This window comes from Lepidochelys olivacea, assembly GCF_965140295.1.
Source record: "Lepidochelys olivacea isolate rLepOli2 genome assembly, chromosome: 13".
In the NCBI taxonomy this organism is placed as follows: domain Eukaryota; kingdom Metazoa; phylum Chordata; order Testudines; family Cheloniidae; genus Lepidochelys; species Lepidochelys olivacea.
In genome coordinates this window covers 22,915,294-22,933,194 of record NC_140423.1, presented here as the reverse complement: position 1 = coordinate 22,933,194, position 17,901 = coordinate 22,915,294, and the positions used below count along the sequence as shown (strand labels likewise).

Sequence of the window (17,901 nt, the reverse complement as noted above, 5' to 3'; positions counted from 1 at the left end):
GGACTTTAGTTACAAATATACATTGACTTTAATGAGTGATGTGCCTAAAATTCCAGGCACTTCTCTGAAAGTGTAGGGATTTTGAGACAGGATGTCTTGGTTCCAAAGTCAATCAGATCTGATTATTGAAACCTTGTTTTTCTGCTTTGATTAACAGTGTCCTCATGCTGGATGAAGCCCATGAAAGGACCCTGTATACAGACATTGCCATCGGTTTATTGAAAAAGGTTATTCCTCACTAGCTTCCCTTCTTAGTTTTTTGTTTTGATTTTTACCATTCATCCTTTAATCCTGATGCATGGCTTGGTGGCCCTATTGGGAAAAGTTTCATGAGCAAAGGTTTATAATGCATCTATTGGGCTAAACCCTTTCTTTATACACAGCCTTCTGCCTTCCCTCACTGGCGCTCAAGTTCCACCCTGTTGCCTCCACAGCACAACTCCTCTTTTCTTTTCTCCCACATGGGCGTAAAGTAAGTCTATTTCTATGGCAGCTGATAGTGCTTCCCTGTGAGCGATCTGGTATGAAGTGATTGGTATCCTTGGAGATACTTTCGCCTGATTTCTCTGGCATGAGGAATAGGATTACCGAGATCATTCTGGAACAGGCACTAGTTAGCCTATCCTAGTGGTTGAAAAAAGAGTCTTGCACAGTCCTTGCTGGCTGAGCTTTAACTCATTCAATTGTCTTGTGGCTTGTTAAGTATTTTTAACTAAGAGTTAATGATGGTCAGGATGTTGTAGGACATCTCATGTCTGTTAATCATTCCTGGATGAGTGGCTTTTATCCATTAACTTCTTACTGTCTGTCTTAGATTCAGAAGAAACGAGGGGAACTTCGAGTGATCGTAGCATCAGCCACACTGGATGCAGAGGTACAGTTTACGAGTTTGGTTTAAAAATTAAATGATCTCAAGTGGAAGTTTCACTTCTAGCAATAAAGACATCTTGTCCTGCATGGTCTGCTTACTTGGAGGATTGTCTGAATGGTGGTGATGGGCAAAAAGAACCTACAAGTAGTGAAATTGCTGTGTTTCTATTTCTTTGCAGTTTTGTTCATTATGTAAGCTCATTTTTTGGAGGGTTATTTTAATATGAATCAGTTTCTGTCATGTATTTGTGGCTATTTCTTTCCTAAATGGCTGTTTTTATTTAAAGAAGATGTTCCTTCTGCTTAATCTATCTTGCTTCCTGTCTAATAAAACCAAATGACTTAAGACCTATATTGGTGATGACAAATTGACACAATAATTGATTATTAAAAATGTAAGATTATTAAATGGTCTACTGCAGTAGAACCTTGCTAATTCTCACTATTGATCTAACAGTCCATTGAGAATTATAGAATTTAGTTAATTAGCAAATAAACACAAAGCAAGACTAATGCATCAAAAAAAATATATTGTTCATTTAGCATTTAAAATTAAGTTAGTGCCAATAATGTGTCATACTTGGTAATATTCTACATGTATATTGTAATATATTTTGTAAAAGTAAGAGATATCATTACAATACTCCATTAAATCTTTGAGGAGTTGTATACTATCAAAAAAAGTGTTGAATTTCAAATATTTCGTAGTTGAGATAGACATATTAGTCATATATTTATGTGACTAAATGTTATGTATATGTTTGTTATATCTAAGTATATATGTTATATTTATATACAGTATATTCGTTACTAAATGGATATATTTTGAAACGTTGAGATGTAGTTAACTGCAGTAATTACAGAATCCCTTATGTTCTTAATGTTTTGTTGATAACACATATATAAGAAATTTAATGTATTAAATTAATCCATTAATAATTAACATGTTTTAATAAATCAGTTCCTTTCTGAAACTCTTTAACTCTGTTTTTTAAAAAGAGAGCTCCATGGTCTGCATGTGCTTGATTACTGTGACTGAATGTGTAAATTGTTAGTTCAGCTGTAGGTGTACAAAAGTGTTCACGTAATAACTACACAAAAGAGTTATAGGCAGGGATTTCCAAAGGGTCTCAAGGGATTTAAATACCCAACTCCCACTGAGAGTAAATAGGATTGGGGCACCAAAACCCCAGCCTTAATTTTTTAAAAACAAGGACTTCAACTTTATTAAAATAACAAATTGTCAGATTTGGAAAGATGCAAGTGACGTTAACTTGACATTCTTCAGTATCTCTGGGGTCTGCCTCAGTTCTTTCAAAAACTGACTTCAAACAGAATTTTTTGTATTTGCTTTATCAAGAAATTTAGAGATTTCTTCAATCAAAATGAGACCAACGACCCTAGTAAGGATACCAGCATGATCCTTACTGTGGAAGGGAGAACATTTCCGGTGGACATTTTTTACATACAGAGGTCTGTTCCTGTTTAATCCTTGTAAGTCGTGACTAGAGGAATGTGCACCTATGACTTCAGATTACCTAGTTAATGTCTGGGGAGTTCTCTGGGGGAACTGAGTTATTAAGGGGACTTCAGTCATGCTTTCAAAATATTCCTACATGGTTTTGATGCTAACACATTAAGGTTGTAGAACTGAAATTGTTTGGCAGTTGAATGCGTCTTTCTCCTATTTTGTGAGCATCAGAAGCAGACTTCAGTGGAGAAGGGCTTCAGGAACCCTCCCCTGTTCCCTTCTCTGCTGGAGTGGATTTCAGACAAGTGCTGCAGGGACTCAGTAGCAACTTCATGCTTTTGCTCCCCTTGAGGTTGCAAGCCCAGCGGTATTTCATTATTTACCTCCCCTCCCACCACAGAAGGGATATGGGCAAACCTGGCAGAAGCTTCATGCTCTCTCTCCTCCACAGAATGGGATGGACAGGTCTGATGGCAGCAGTTTGCTCTTTTACCCCACACGTATACAGTGCTCAGTTTACATTCTTGCTGAGCAAAGAAATGTGGGTGTGATTGGTACATTGTCACATATTAGTGACACCCCGATGCTGTTTGCTCCAGATGCTATTGGGGGATGCTTAAAATCAAACAGTAATAATAATGAACTGCAAGGAGAAGAACATTTAAGAAGTAAAGGAATAGCCACTCAAATCTAGGTAACAGTGTTTTCATGCACCATGATGGGGATGAACCACTGCACCTTCTAAGTATCATCACCACTTATGCTGCATTTGGGTTTTATCTAAAGATCTCCCATTCAACTAATGGCCATCCCCCACCTTGGGCACAATGTGGGCTGGCTACCATGATGAGACATACAGTCTAGGTTACAGACAAATTGGTGGGTCTGGATTTTTGGTTTTCCCTTGGTTTGCTTTGAAAGAAATGTGTGTAGCCTCTTTCAAAGAAGTCTTTTCTTAATAATGTCTAAATTTTACAGGTTTCAGAGTAACAGCTGTGTTAGTCTGTATTCGCAAAAAGAAAAGGAGTACTTGTGGCACCTTAGAGACTAACCAATTTATTTGAGGATAAGCTTTTGTGAGCAGGAGAGTGAGTTTGTGTGGGGGGGGGGCGGAGGGTGAGAAAACCTGGATTTGTGCTGGAAATGGCCCACCTTGATGATCATACACATTGTAAGGAGAGTGATCACTTTAGATAAGCTATTACCAGCAGGAGAGTGGGTGGGAGGAGGTATTGTTTCATGGTCTCTGTGTATATAATGTCTTCTGCAGTTTCCACAGTATGCATCCGATGAAGTGAGCTGTAGCTCACGAAAGCTTATGCTCAAATAAATTGGTTAGTCTCTAAGGTGCCACAAGTACTCCTTTTCTTTTTGTAAATTTTACAGGTGAGTTACACACCTCCGGGGCAGAAAAGGCAGCCTCTTGATGTCAGTGGGGTCACTCAGGCAGCAGTCCATTAGGATCAGATGTTCAAATGAGCCTTCTAATTTATGCATCTCCGTCTTTGAGTACCTGCTAACTCACATTTGTACAAACACGCCTTGACATGTTATCACATTTAGTATGGGAAAATGTCACTCTTCCTGCATGTAAATGGGAGCATATCCAAATTTTACAAAGGTCCTGTAAAATAAAGCCTGTAGAATATTAGGAAATGGAAATGCTTATGGCCAGATTTTCAAAAAATTTGCATACAAGGCTTGGGCAATTAGGAGCCTTTGTGAGTGCATTTGCAGTAAACAGTTTCACCCATGTTTGAAAATTTAGCCCATAGTATTTGCACTATAATTTCACCTGAGTGAGTCGCTTGTCATTTGTTAGGAAACAAAATATTTAAAATATTGATTTTTTTATGTACACTTTTACTATAAAAAGCATCATTCATTTTTGTAAAAGCTTATGATAGTATGAACGGAACAAATGGGATGCTTCTGATTTGGTGGATATGGGATTCAGGAAGGCCCAAGAGTTGACTGGTTAATTTCATGGAGTTACATAATGAATTAAATGAACCCGTGACTGATTTGTAATGTCTATGCAAAGTTAACAGTTTGTTCTTTTCTTACTAAAGAGAGAAGATTGTATTGATGCATGTATTTAAGTCTTGGTTGTTTTTTTCTCCCTCACAGCCCTGTTCCAGATTATGTCAAATCAACAGTGGAAACTGTGATGAAAATTCACCAGTCAGAGAGTGACGGAGATATATTGGCATTTCTAACTGGCCAGGTACAGACAAAAGGGATGCTGTTCTTTTTTGCTGAAAGTCTCTACTTTGATGTATGCTGGAGATTTCAAAGCACTCATCCTTGGTGTAACTCTGCTTCCATTAAAGGCACTGGGATTTCTGAAATGAATGGAGCAGAGTTAGGCCAACGCTGAGCCCTTCTGAAAATCCTACCTGAAGAGTAAATTAGATTTCTCAAAGTCAAACACTTGGTGCTATGGTGAGTTATGTCCTTTGATGTTACTGTGCACTTTCATTCTCACTAGCCAGATAAACAATGCAAAACTTTTATGTACTAGTCTAACTCACCAAGTTATTAAAATGGCAGTAAATCCTCATTAATCAGTAGAAATTCCAACTGTGATGACTATTAAGGTTTTAAGTTTGTAAGATTGTGTCAGTTAAGTTAAATATCTTTAAAATGACTTGACCAGTAATATTTCAACCTAGCTGGTACTTCAGATAAAGAAATATTTTCCAACTTGCTTTTTAATTCCTGCTGTTGTATAGATTTTAATCCTCTTCTGACAAGCTTTTTATTACTCTATATGGGTGCTATGGAGCAACATGACTGCAAAGCCAACAACTGCACGGTAACTATTGCTACCTTGTTAGTGTAGTTAGTGTTCCTGCTTCAGATATGAGCTCTTTGGGGCAGGGACTTTCTCTCACTAGGGGTTTATCTACACACAAATTTATTCAGGAATAGCAGAATAGGTGTCCACAAATGAAATTATTCAGGAATAGCTTTTGCACTTTAAATTAATATCCTACCTTAATCTACATTAATTTTCAAGTGTGGTCAAGTCCTATTCATGTGTTTGTATAGCGCTTAGCACCAAGGAGGCCCTGATCTCAGATGGGTCTTCTGGGCGGTACTGTGATGCACAATAATAAAAAAAGTGGTTTAGCCAGTGGTAGGCAACCTGTGGCCTGTGGGTTGCATGCAGCCCGTCAAGGTAATCTGATTGCGGGCCGCAGGACATTTTGCTGATGTCGATCGTCTGCAGGCACATCTCTGCGGCACGCTGCTTCCCGCAGCTCCGATTGGCTGGGAATGGTGAACCGCGGCCACTAGGAGCTGCAGGGGGCCGTGCCTGTGGACGGTCGACGTCAGCAAAATGTCTCGCAGCCCACAATCAGATTTCCCTGATGGGCTGCATTCGGCCCGCAGGTTGCCCACCACTGGGTTTAGCTATCCTGTGTTTGGAGCGGGAAAGGTTGCAGGTGAAGGACACCTGTTGCTGTCTTGCATGCCAAATTTCTTGTTTAATGCAATTTCTTTTCCTGACCATGTAAATAAAGGGCACAAGCAAAGCATTATGGGTAACATATTTACATCTCATTTTATTTCTTTTTAGCTTGTTTACATGCTTTTCTTTTAGGGGTTGAATTGGGCTGGCTCATGGAAGCCTGGCAGATTGGTGCTATTTGTAGTGACTGACATCTTGTGCTCCAGATTTCAAGCTTTTTTTAAAAGAAAAATTCTCTAGCCCCTATTGTTGCTAAATTAAGTTTTGAAAAATGGAGCTAATTGATGCAGTGGTGTTTTGTCTCAGTTTGCTGGCAGCCTGAAACAACAGTTTTGAAAGGAGTCAAATGCCATTAATATCAGTTGGGTGCAAAGTCTGAAGCTCAGGCAGTTCAGATGTCAGTATTGTTACTATTTCACTCCTGATCAAAGCACAAAAGAGAAAAGAGGGATGATTGCAATGTGAAGTTCTTCACAATCTAGTAACAAGATACTCGCGACAAACTTTCTCTGTGTACCTTTTTCTTATGCAACTGGGAGTGAGTTGTGCAATCTTAAGGCTAAATCTCTGTTGGTGTCTTCTGGTTTGATATGGTTCTAGGAGGAGGTGGAGACCATAGTTTCTATGCTAATAGAACAGGCTCGAGTCCTCTCTCGCTCTGGGATGAAGAAACACCTTCGTGTTCTTCCCATGTATGCGGGGCTGCCTTCCTCAGAGCAGATGAAAGTCTTCGAGAGGGTTTCACAGAGTGTGAGAAAGGTAAGGCTGCCATATGTCGTACTGCTGTAGTGCCTCTCATCCAGAAGGATTCCATAGCTCTTTATAGATTGTGTAGGTACTGCCCACCCATCATTAGAATGAGGCAATCTCTGATTTTGCTCTAGGCAGTCTTTATGCACCAGCTATCATTGTCTGTCAGTTTTCAGAAGGCAAGTGAAGACTATCAGTATAGAGGGAATCATTTCATGTTCAGCTACTGCAAACTCTTCTGGCTTCCCTCTATTTCTTCCAGGTTCTCAATCTTCCCAAAACGTGAAGGCTATAATAATCTTTCCCATCCATCCACCTGATCAGTTTCTCCATTCTGAAGTCCCCTGCTGTTTCGGCAGTCACTTCAAGCTTCTCATCCTCTTTTTTTAAAGTATTCTGTGCTTGCCTACTTTTCCAATTGGATTTCTTCCTTCAATTTGTACAGCTGAGGCGCTGTATCAGTAATAAAAGGAGGCTTGGTGGCACACTGGGATAATGCTCTAGAATTGGATCTGAATAAATTAATTAAAACTTTTTTGCACTTGTTTGGCTCCTGTTAGCCTGTAATGGACACTTTTCCACATCACAGAGCTACCTTGCAGTTGGGAACAATTTTCTGTTTCGGTGAGGCCTATGTCTGGAACTGAGATATATTGGCAGAACTGCCTGGGGTGAGCTAGCCTAGCTTTTGCCTTTGCTTGGCTTTAACTAGTGCTATATCATTGACTCGCTGTTGGAGGGAGATGAGCAATTGGAAAGTTGTCCCTGTGGCTCATGGATCTGATACTGGTCAGTAACTAGGAGGATTTAATTTTTGCTGTTTCAGATGAATTAAAAATTAAACTTCTCTGTACTTTGCTGCTCTTTACATCAAAGGTGATAAGTGTAACTTTAAAGGGAAACTGTCAGCTTAAATCAACCATCCCCATTTTTGTTGTTGTCACAAGTGACACCTGAGATTATAACAGACAGAAATTAGAGAGAAACATTTTTTCTCAGTTTTCAGTTTTTGTTATTTGTGAGCACTTTGTATATAGTCAGTTTCATGATTTTCCTCGTATTGGCAGTTTCCCCATTTTTTTTGTTGGGAGAGAACAGCAGTTTAAATAGGAAAATGCTTCTAAAATCATAAGCATTGACAGATTTCAAGTTGTCAATGTCTCTTTAGTGTAATGTGAACTGCTTCATCTATGTATTACCTCTTTTTGCTCTCAGGTGCATTCCGTGTAACTTCTTTAACTGAGTTATTTCCAAATTGTTCCTATCAAAGTCCTATTGCACTGACTGCGGGTTTTAACACTAATAGGAGTGGAAGGTCACAAAATAAATAACTTTGTTCTCTGAAACGTTTAGGTGATAGTGGCCACCAACATTGCTGAGACATCCATCACAATTAATGGGATTGCATTTGTGATCGACTGTGGCTTTGTGAAGCTTCGGGCCTATAATCCAAAAACAGCAATCGAATGCCTTGTGGTTGTCCCGGTATCTAAGGCATCAGCTAATCAGAGAGCAGGCCGTGCGGGCCGCAACCGCTCTGGAAAATGTTATAGACTTTACACAGGTAGGTGATATGTTGCACAGGAGATCTTGCTTTTGTGGGACTTGCAGCGAGCCTTACCAATTTCTATTCACAAACTTAGATCACAAAGTAAAGAATTGGAATCTGTGTTTCAGCAGGAACTATGGACTTCCCTTCACTACTCACGTGGATTTGTTAACCCAGGTCTCTAAACAATGCAGTCTTCACTGGCTCTGACCAAGGGCCACAGACCCCTGTCTGGAAGTGATTCAGCATTTCTCAACAGGAAGTATAAGTCAGTAACACATTCAATCAGTAATCAAGCAAAGCAGTAGCATATGGCAAATACATAGGTGAACTGATTGTCATTATTAAACATTATCTTGGTGTTTATTTTACATTTTCTACTCTTGTGATGTGTGCCCGTGCTTCATCCTGGACACCGGTACAAATATTTTAGTTACAACAGCTGACAAAATTAGGTCTCTTCACATCCCACCAATTCACTTCCAATTCACGCTTCCCACCAGACCTTCACCAGCAAAAACCTTGCAGCATGACCTGAAGGTCAACAGATTTGTTGAACAGAGGCAGGAAGCAAATTCTGTAGTTCTCACCGAGAATGTACTATCTCCATCTCACTCTCAATTAGACCAGGGTGATGTTAGTATAAAGTTCCTTAACTAACCTTGATGGTCTTCGCATCATGTGGACAGAACGGTAATCATCCACCAGAGGCCTCCTGCTAGTAGGTGTTAATCAAATTCATCAAGTTACACTGTATTAAGTTGAACAGTCACAAAGGAACAAATATGTAATAATTAAAACTTTACAGTCAAATTTTCCAACAGCTTCAGAAAATCTTCCCCACAATATATGCAGGCACACCCCTTTGTATGCAAAGAAACCCACCCATGCATGCATATCATACAGATTTATAGACATAGTACTCCATTTGTGCTGCACTTTCAGAGGCTCTGAAATTGAGGCCCTCTAATAAAATGCAAAAGTAGGCTGATAGGGAGACATGCCGTGAGACCAGCAGTGATTGCAAACCTAAGATGCTGCTCGAAGTCTGGACCACAAAGTCCACTAAGCAGTGCATTCTTGTTGATATCTCTGGGCTGCTGTATGCTGAGAATTTACTCCAACTCATTCTACCTATTTATTATGTTTTGTTCTGTATTATGTTTGAAAAGGCTCTTTCAGATACTGTGTCTACCAAAGATGCATGTCTGGAAATCGTCCAAATAATTAAAGGTAAAATTCCCTGCTCGTGTGATTCTTCTTGCAACATTAGCTGTCATAAACAAATGCTTAGCTTGTTGAGTGAGGCTCAGTGCGGCTGGTGTAGTGAGATTACTTCTTATAAATGATTCAGCCAGTCAACTGGTAAGCTTCAAAAATCTGCAGTCTAAATACCTTAGCTCTTGGCTATTTCCTTTTGTGAGGGAAGGCTTTTCAATAAAACAGAATAGCTGCTTGCATGTTTCAGATTCCCTCTAGTTTTCCTGAAGCTTTAAGATTTAAATAGGCCTAGTGTGTCTTTAAAATTTCATTAAAATTTCTAGGCTATCAGCTACAAATGTAAACCTTGGTCTATTCTGTGTATTTATAATGAGCCCACTCCTTGCAATCAGAGTACTACCATGGTTACTATTGCCTTAGTTTTAACAAGAGTGTTCCAGCACTGTGTGGGAGTAAGAGTAGGGGGCACATGCTCTGTGTGCGGTTAAGATTAATTATCCTAGTAAGGTTTATGTAATACCATATTAAAAGGCATCTTTCCAGTAGGTTGTCTGTACACTTCACTGTGTTAGGTCTCTGGTTATGCTGGTCTGTGATTTAAAACACTCTACTGTTATAATGTATGTCTTGTTAACTGTAGAATGTTTTTCACTAATGTAGCCCTCATTCCTTTGAAAATCAGATACCTGTTCCCAGATTCCAGGGGACAGCCATATTGAGAGCTCTTTCTCATCTGTGATCCCAGATCTGACTAATGACTTCTTCCATATGTGAAACAGCATGTAATGCACTAACTGGGGAGACAATCAAAACAATATTGTGGATCCAAGATCAATAAACCATAGTTCTTAGTGTGTTTTATCAATACTGTGACTTAGTAAGCTCAATGGGGAGAGCAACTTTTCAAAATGACTTGTTCTCCTTTTGTGTTTTTTCTAGCCACATGCAAAGGCTTTGTCTTTTTTCTTATGTTGAACAAATACTTTCTACCTCTTATATATTTGTCCCACATTGTTTGACTTTTGAAGGTTGAGTGTACAGTGGGGTTGGTTATACTCATATCCATGCTAAATTACATTATTGTAGTTTACTTTTGAACTCTGAGTTGATACAAATGTCCACATGGCTGCATACCTGGCTGGAGTAAGCACTATTCTACTGTCAAAGCCACTTGTGGGAGTCTTGAGTAGGAATTCTGAAGCAAAGATCTTTATTTGCATGTCAATATACAGTGTAGTGTTCCAGCATTTTTCATGGAAGCGCCAATATCTGGACTCTGCACTCATAAATATACTACAAATCTTTCAAGTTATTACCAGAGTTCTTTTGGATGTTACATAAATAGCTCAAACATCATGGCCATTGTAGTGATTTTTTAAGGGAGTAGTGCTGGCACAAATGTGTAAAGCTCTTACTGCATATGAATTACTTTGTGAGCTGGGAGAGCTAGTTTAATTCTGATAGTTTTAGCTAAGTCTTCACTGCAAAAAAGGTTTGTTTTTTACATCAAAATAGTGAACTTGATGTAAAATCCTAATGGAGACAAGGCACAAGTAGTTTTTACCTTGCTGTAGCTAGTTGAGGTCAATACCAGGTGTGGGCTATAGGTTTGATGAATTCACAGCATTAGAATGGCAAGTTAACTGACTAATGTAAAATACAGCTTTTGTTGACCTTATACAAAATATTTTTCCTGATTTGGGCCTTATAAGGAAAATAATTTAAAAAGGGGGCTGTAAAATAGCAAGTGGGGGTTAAAATACAAAAACCCAATAGTAATGCTGTATATGCTTTTAAAAAACTCATTGCCCTTGTATTAATAACAGGACCCTGAGTTATTCTTCCCAGTGTGAACAAATATTTTCCTCTTTGTAAAAAGCCTTTGCATGCTTTTTTCCATTTAATAAAAATGTTTGCTTTCAGACTGTGTACACACTTGTTTGTTGTTGTCTGACTGCTTAGAAACACTGATCTGTTAAGAAAAAAAGTTTAAATATTTTGTTTTGAAAATGTGTATAAAGTCATTACAAAGTTAATTAAGAAGTATGTCAAATGTGGAGCCTATCAACCCTGACAGTCCCTATTTAAATAGTTTTATTTTTATATTTAATAATCATTTTACCTACTCGGGATTCAAATCGCATAAATGGTGTGGTCAGAGGTATATGTTTGTTTGACTTCCACTCACTTTTGGTGCAGTTAGCACCTCAGTAGTATCTACACTCCCATTAACAATGCTAAACTGGAGACAATGAGAGGATATTGGCTCAATCTTATGAGTGTTTGAATCTGTAACATCATCACAAGGAGCTTTGACTTCTTCCCCCACAGAGGAAGACTTTGAGAAGTTGCCGCAATCTACTGTACCTGAGATGCAGCGCAGTAACCTGGCCCCCGTTATCTTGCAGCTGAAAGCTTTGGGGATAGACAATGTGCTCAGGTTCCCCTTCCTGTCTGTAAGTCCTGGATTCCTGTTTGAAATTCTGTATTACAAGGGTTGTCAAACTTCTTCATAGTGTGGACCGCATAACAGAAATCAAGTAACGTTTCTGTGGCAGCTACAGTAGTCGCTTACGTGCTTGGTTGTGTCTTCCTTGTTTCTTGTTGATTCTACAGATATCCAGGCTCTTCTTTGCAATAAAGATCCTGGATGCCTGTAGATGCACCTGGAAACCAAGACAAAGATCCCATATTATGTGACCTATCTGCTCTCTGTGGACCATCGGCAAGTGCTGTACAGACCATCTGAGGCTCAGGGGTCATTGTTTGCTAACCAATACTCTGTTACTTTGGAAGAAGCAATTGATGACCTCATGCTGTGTTATGGAGGAGTATCAGGTTTCCATGATTCTGCCAGCACTACTGAAATGCCACTATTTTTAGACTGTTGTACAGTTTGTATTTGAGAACAAAGAATGAGCAAGAATGACTTTGAACAACTTCGAAGGTGAAAGCCCTCAATTTTTAAAAAGTAGAATTGTGGAGGCCTTTCCGTGAAGTGGAGAAAAATATAAATCAACAGTATCAAGCCTCTGCACTTACTTTAATTTTTATTAACTAATGGCAAGTAGCAATCATTAGACTTTGTTTACCAGATCTTGTCTTCCCCCCTCCCCCCCCCCGACGTTCTTGTTAAACCCTGGATTTGTGCTGGAAGTGGCCCACCTTGATGATCATACACATTGTAAGGAGAGTGATCACTTTAGATAAGCTATTACCAGCAGGAGAGTGGGGTGGGGGGAGAGAAAAGTTACAAAAGTTACTTTTGTAGTGGTAAACGCCCATTTTTTTCATGCTTTCTGTGTATAAAAAGATCTTCTATGCTTTCCACAGTATGCATCCAATGAAGTGAGCTGTAGCTCACGAAAGCTTATGCTCAAATAAATTGGTTAGTCTCTAAGGTGCCACAAGTACTCCTTTTCTCCTTGTAATGTTTCCAGTTACATCTGCATTGATAAACCCAATACAATAGTATTTAAATAGAGAGAATTCAGGAAGCAATCGGTCTGACACTGTAACAGTATCATTATGTTTGACAATCCAAGTTTGTGTTTTTAGCTTGGACTTATTCCATGTGGTCACAGGATCTTGAGAGCATCATAGTGGGGATGCAGGAACCTGGAGCGGGTTTTGAGTTGTGGGTCTATTGAGCCAGGCTGATCAGTTGAGGCCATCAGGTGATGCTGTGAGACATCTTCCACCATTCTGGAGGAGCAGGCTGGGGGGGAATACTACATCTAGGAAAGAAGGAATATAGAGGGCTAGAATTGATCGCTTTGAGGCAGGAATACTCCTTGAAGAAGGGCGGACTTAAAAATTCTCACTAAGAAACTTCACACATTCCCATATGAGTGACAGCTTAAAAAAAGTTTGTTTTTTCTTCACAGCCACCCCCTGCACAGTCTATGGTGCAAGCATTAGAGCTGCTGTATGCTTTAGGAGGTGAGCATGCTACATTTTCATTGTATTTATAGTATGTTACTAGAGAACAAATGCAAATCCAAGTGTGTTTTACAAAGTCGGTTTTTTAATGTGTGCGTGGATATTAACTTGAATGTTAACCAGATCTTTATTTTCAAGACTACTGTTTGTACCAGATGCTATTGTGGTCTCAGTCCACGACTTTGTCAATGTACCTCAGTCTTGACTTGTAAGTATCTTCTATTCCTTTTCCAAACAAGAATACCCCAGGAATTTTAGAAAGGCTATAAACTCTCATGCACCGAGCGTAAGCCAGTCTTTAACTGCTGTGATTTAGGAAGGAAATACTATTCCATTATTGTCTACTGCATAGTTTCTTGCACTTGCCTCTGAAGCATCTGGTTGGGCTAGACAGACCACTGGTCTGGCTCGCAGTGGGAGTTGTGTGCCTGATTTTACAATATTATGAAGTGCTTATTAGGAACTAGGTTGAGGATGCTAAGTTGATCAGTACCTAAAGTTAGGCACTTAAATCGACATTTGTTCACGTGGATAAATTGCTTGGTACTGAAGTTCTTAATTGGTACAGTGGATATGTCTTTCATTTTGTGTTGCATGCTATAGCAGTAACAGAAATCTTTCCCAATAAAACGATGCCACCTTCACACTAGCATTAAGAACTTTTGACAAGAAACCTAGGGACTAAAACAAACCAAAACAAAAACAGACCTGTGCTCATTTCAGAAGTATCCAAAACAAAGACTATGTGCTTCCCAGTTGAAACACTGGGAAGCGGGCAGTAAATTTGAAATACATTGTGCAGGCTTTTGCGGCTCCAAGAGGCTTGTGTTTGTTTTTTTCCTTGGACTCATAGATGCCATGCTGTAACATACAGTATTAGAGCTGTAAGTACTTTTGTGATTGTTGGCAACCCTTTTGAGCTGGGAACCATTGGCTCAGAAGTGTAATGCAAGGGTAGATACACAGCAAAACCACCTTAGGGAGGACTGAGACTGAGAGGGAGAGGTAGATAAGATTCCTTATTCGCTCTTTGATGTTCTGCCAAAAATCCTGCACCCTTAGACAGAATCACAGAAAGGTGCAGAGATGTTCTCCACTGGTTTCCCATATGTTTTATAGAAGTGCAAGAAATGCTGCTCACGCTGCCATTTGGCTTGGAGTGGGTTGTGTTTTGTTCAGATTGAAACTGTTACTCTCAGATATCCAAGGCTTTTTTTTATTTTATTGTGGAGGCAGTAACTACAAAGTTAAAGTTGTGTTGGTGTCTGCAGTTACAGTAGGGATTAAATCCCTTTGTTATGTGAGTAAACTGATGTATATCTGCACCACATTTTTTATTACTATTTTTACTGCGGGAGCATCAAGAAGCCCATTCATGGATCAGGACCTCATGGTGCTAGGCATGGTACAAATACCAAACAAATAATGGTCCCTGCCCCAAAGAGTCACAATCTAAGTAACTGGTTCTTAGGGTAGAGAATGAAGTTTAGCTCTTCAGATAGAGCAGAGGTGGGCAAACTATGGCCCGTGGGCCACATCCGGCCCAGCCCCTGAGCTCCTGGCCCGGGGGGCTAGCCCCTGGCCCCTTCCCTGCTGTCCTTCCCTCCCCCGAAGCCACGCCGCCACCCAGGCAGCGCTCTGGGCGGCAGGGCTGCGCGCTCATACAGGACAGTGCGGCAGCGTGTCTGGCTCCAGCCGGGCGGCACGGCTCCAGACAGGCTGCTCTGAGGGGCATGGTAAGGGGGCTGGGATCGGGGGGTTGGATATGGGGCAGGGGCTCTTGGGGGGCAGTCAGGGACAGGGAGCAGGGGGCAGTTGGATAGGGCAGAGGTTCTGGGGGGGGACAGGGAACAGGGGGGATTAGATAGGGGGTAGGGTCCCGGGGGGCGGTTAGGGGCGGGGCTCCTGGGAGGGGGGCAGTCAGGGGACAAGGAGTGGGGGGGGGGTTGGATGAGTGGGGGGTTCTGAGGAAGGCAGTCAGGGGGCAGGAAGTGGTAGGGGGCAGGGGCCAGGCTGTTTGGGGCGGAACAGCCTTCCCTACCTGGCCCTCCATATAGTTTCACACCCCGATGTGGCCCTCGGGCCAAAAAGTTTGCCAACCCTTGAGGAAGAGAGTACTTAGACTGTAAGCTGCAAGTCTTTTCTTTTTGTAAAATAACATAACTCTGTGCTCAATAATAATAATAATTTGAAAATCATCCTTCTGTTCTGTGCATCATCACCAACAACTACTATTCTTGAACTAGAATGTAGCTGCTTATTTAGCTACTGATGCATGAGGCAGAACAGATTGCAGCTAACTTTCCCGTAGCTGGAATAGGTGCTGTAATGCTGATGGTATTACATTATTTTTGTCAATGAGCCAAGTAGATATGACTCAGAAAAATCACCCCAGAGACTTGTTCTGTATCTGCTAGCTGTGACATTCCGCTCTGGTGTTGTCTGGACCAGTGATCGGCTAGGCCACTCCAGTCCTTGACTCTGGGAGCCAGCCTTACCCTACTCTGCTGTGAGAACCCCCACTCCTGGGCTGTTCATGCACAACCTCTGGCATGTAGGCTGCTCCCAGCTACTTGCAAGCGAATGACACTAGCCAATATCTCCGGTCCCAGATGCAACCCTAGGAACCTCAGTCTTGCAGTGTTCAGTAATGCCCGCTGGATGCTGCAAACTTATATAAGTTCGTCAATTTTACAAAGAAATTGATATGTACCAGGCTCGTTATCCCAAAGGGGGTCACTTCAAACCAAATGTACTGCTTCAGGTAGAATAAACAAACAGATTTATTAACTATAAAGATAGATTTTAAGTGATTATAAGTTAAAGCTTAACAAGTCATATTTGGTTAAATGAAATAAAAGCAAAACTCATTCTAAGCTGATCTTAACACTTTCAATGTCCTTAAAAATGTAGATGCTTCTCACCACAGGCTGGCTGGTTACTTTTCAGTCAGGCTCTCCCCTTTGATCAGCGTTTCAGTCACTTGGTGGTGGTGGTGTCTGTAGATGTAGGTGGAAGAGAGAGAGAGCATGGCAAATGTGTCTCCCTTTTATCATGTCCTTTCTTTCCTATTGACTTTGCCTCCCCCGCCCCTTCAGATTCAGGTGAGCATTACCTCATCGTAGTCCCAAACTGCCCAAAGGAAGGGGATGACTCCCTCGAGGGTCTTACAGATTCTTTTGTTGCTGCCTAAGTCAGGGTCCATTGTTCCTGTGAAGCTGAGCTGGGTTTGTTCCATTGACGAGGTGTGAACTGACTCTCTGTTCTTAGAGAGTTTTTGCATGGGCTTGCTTTAAGCCACGAGGATACGTTTTCAGCCTCATAACTATATACATGAAATTATAACGTATAACTTTACTATAATGTTACTGTAACAATTACTATAATATTGCTATAACAACCATGCTCCGTGCATTATGAGCCTTCCGAAGACACCCAACATGACAAACTTTGCATTGGATACCACACAATCATTTTATAAAGATGAACATGGGGGTGTAGGGTGTTCTCACGAGGTACAGAGTGTCACGCTAGCCATTCCCAATCTTTTTGTCTCTTATCAATGCTCCTTTTTTCTAATAACTTGGAAGAAAATTCCAGAAGGGTAGGTGGAAGTTTTCCTACAAAACTTACTTTGCAGAGTTAAATGGTTTCCAAATGGTGTATACAAAATGCATTACAGAATGTATCTCTGTGACCATGGTATTGCTGCATTGACCTTGGTGGTTACATATTTCTTGAATGACTGGAGGTGCCAGTAGAACTTGGTCGCGGATCGAGTGGCTTGTGTGTCTGGCAAGAAGCCAGTGTTTATGTAAATATAGTGTTTGCTAAAGAGTACTGAGGACTCATGGGAAAGTTAATGGGTATTTATAAGAGCTCTTGATTTCCCAGTTGGATACTTGCTAGCTCAACAAGCTTTTCTGTGAGTTTCTGCTACATATTAGCTGATGGCACAAAGATTAAGATAATTTTCTATGCTATTTTGGTCTGCTTTCTAAATACTTCGGAGTATTCTTGCAGGTCTGGATAAACATTGTCGCCTAACAGAACCTCTTGGTATGAGAATAGCAGAGTTCCCTTTGAATCCTATGTTTGCAAAGATGCTGTTGGAATCAGGTAGGTAAAAGGCAAGGTGCCATCAATAGTCTTGTGCTGAGTATAAGATACTGTCTACCCAGGGACAATAATACTCAATGTATCTAAAAGAACCTATAGTCAATTTTGGTGTGATACATAGTTAAGAAGTCAAGAAATCATTTGGTACCATCAGTGCATCCCATTGGCCTACCTGTAATCTTAACTTCAGAGTTAGTCTATCTAGAATAATTTGGCATATTTATATTCTTGACACGCAGTATTGCACCAATGTACCCTACAGGGTTTGAAAGTAATTGGTCCCCATGCCAGCAGAAAAATGCTTTGGAGTTGGTTGCATTTTTGGATCAGGACAACATCTTTTACAGATTTCAGAGTAGCAGCCGTGTTAGTCTGTATTTGCAAAAAGAAAAGGAGTACTTGTGGCACCTTAGAGACTAACAAATTTATGTTTTTCCACTGAATGCATCCAATGAAGTGAGCTGAAGCTCACGAAAGCTTATGCTCAAATAAATTTGTTAG

The 17,901-nt window shown here is 40.5% G+C and overlaps 1 protein-coding gene across 2 annotated transcripts in view; it reads left to right on the top strand.

Moving 5' to 3' along the window:
* Positions 1 to 17,901, top strand: part of DHX35 (DEAH-box helicase 35) — a 48,579-nt gene that overhangs the window by 16,280 nt on the left and 14,398 nt on the right. For both annotated transcript variants that reach the window (XM_084645908.1, XM_084645907.1), the window contains exons 7-15: positions 158 to 227; positions 815 to 874; positions 2,231 to 2,343; positions 4,472 to 4,568; positions 6,420 to 6,578; positions 7,923 to 8,133; positions 11,671 to 11,795; positions 13,227 to 13,281; positions 17,305 to 17,400. In XM_084645908.1, coding sequence (XP_084502034.1) covers positions 158 to 227; positions 815 to 874; positions 2,231 to 2,343; positions 4,472 to 4,568; positions 6,420 to 6,578; positions 7,923 to 8,133; positions 11,671 to 11,795; positions 13,227 to 13,281; positions 17,305 to 17,400 — 986 coding nt within the window. The remainder of the gene's footprint in view (positions 1 to 157; positions 228 to 814; positions 875 to 2,230; positions 2,344 to 4,471; positions 4,569 to 6,419; positions 6,579 to 7,922; positions 8,134 to 11,670; positions 11,796 to 13,226; positions 13,282 to 17,304; positions 17,401 to 17,901) is intronic.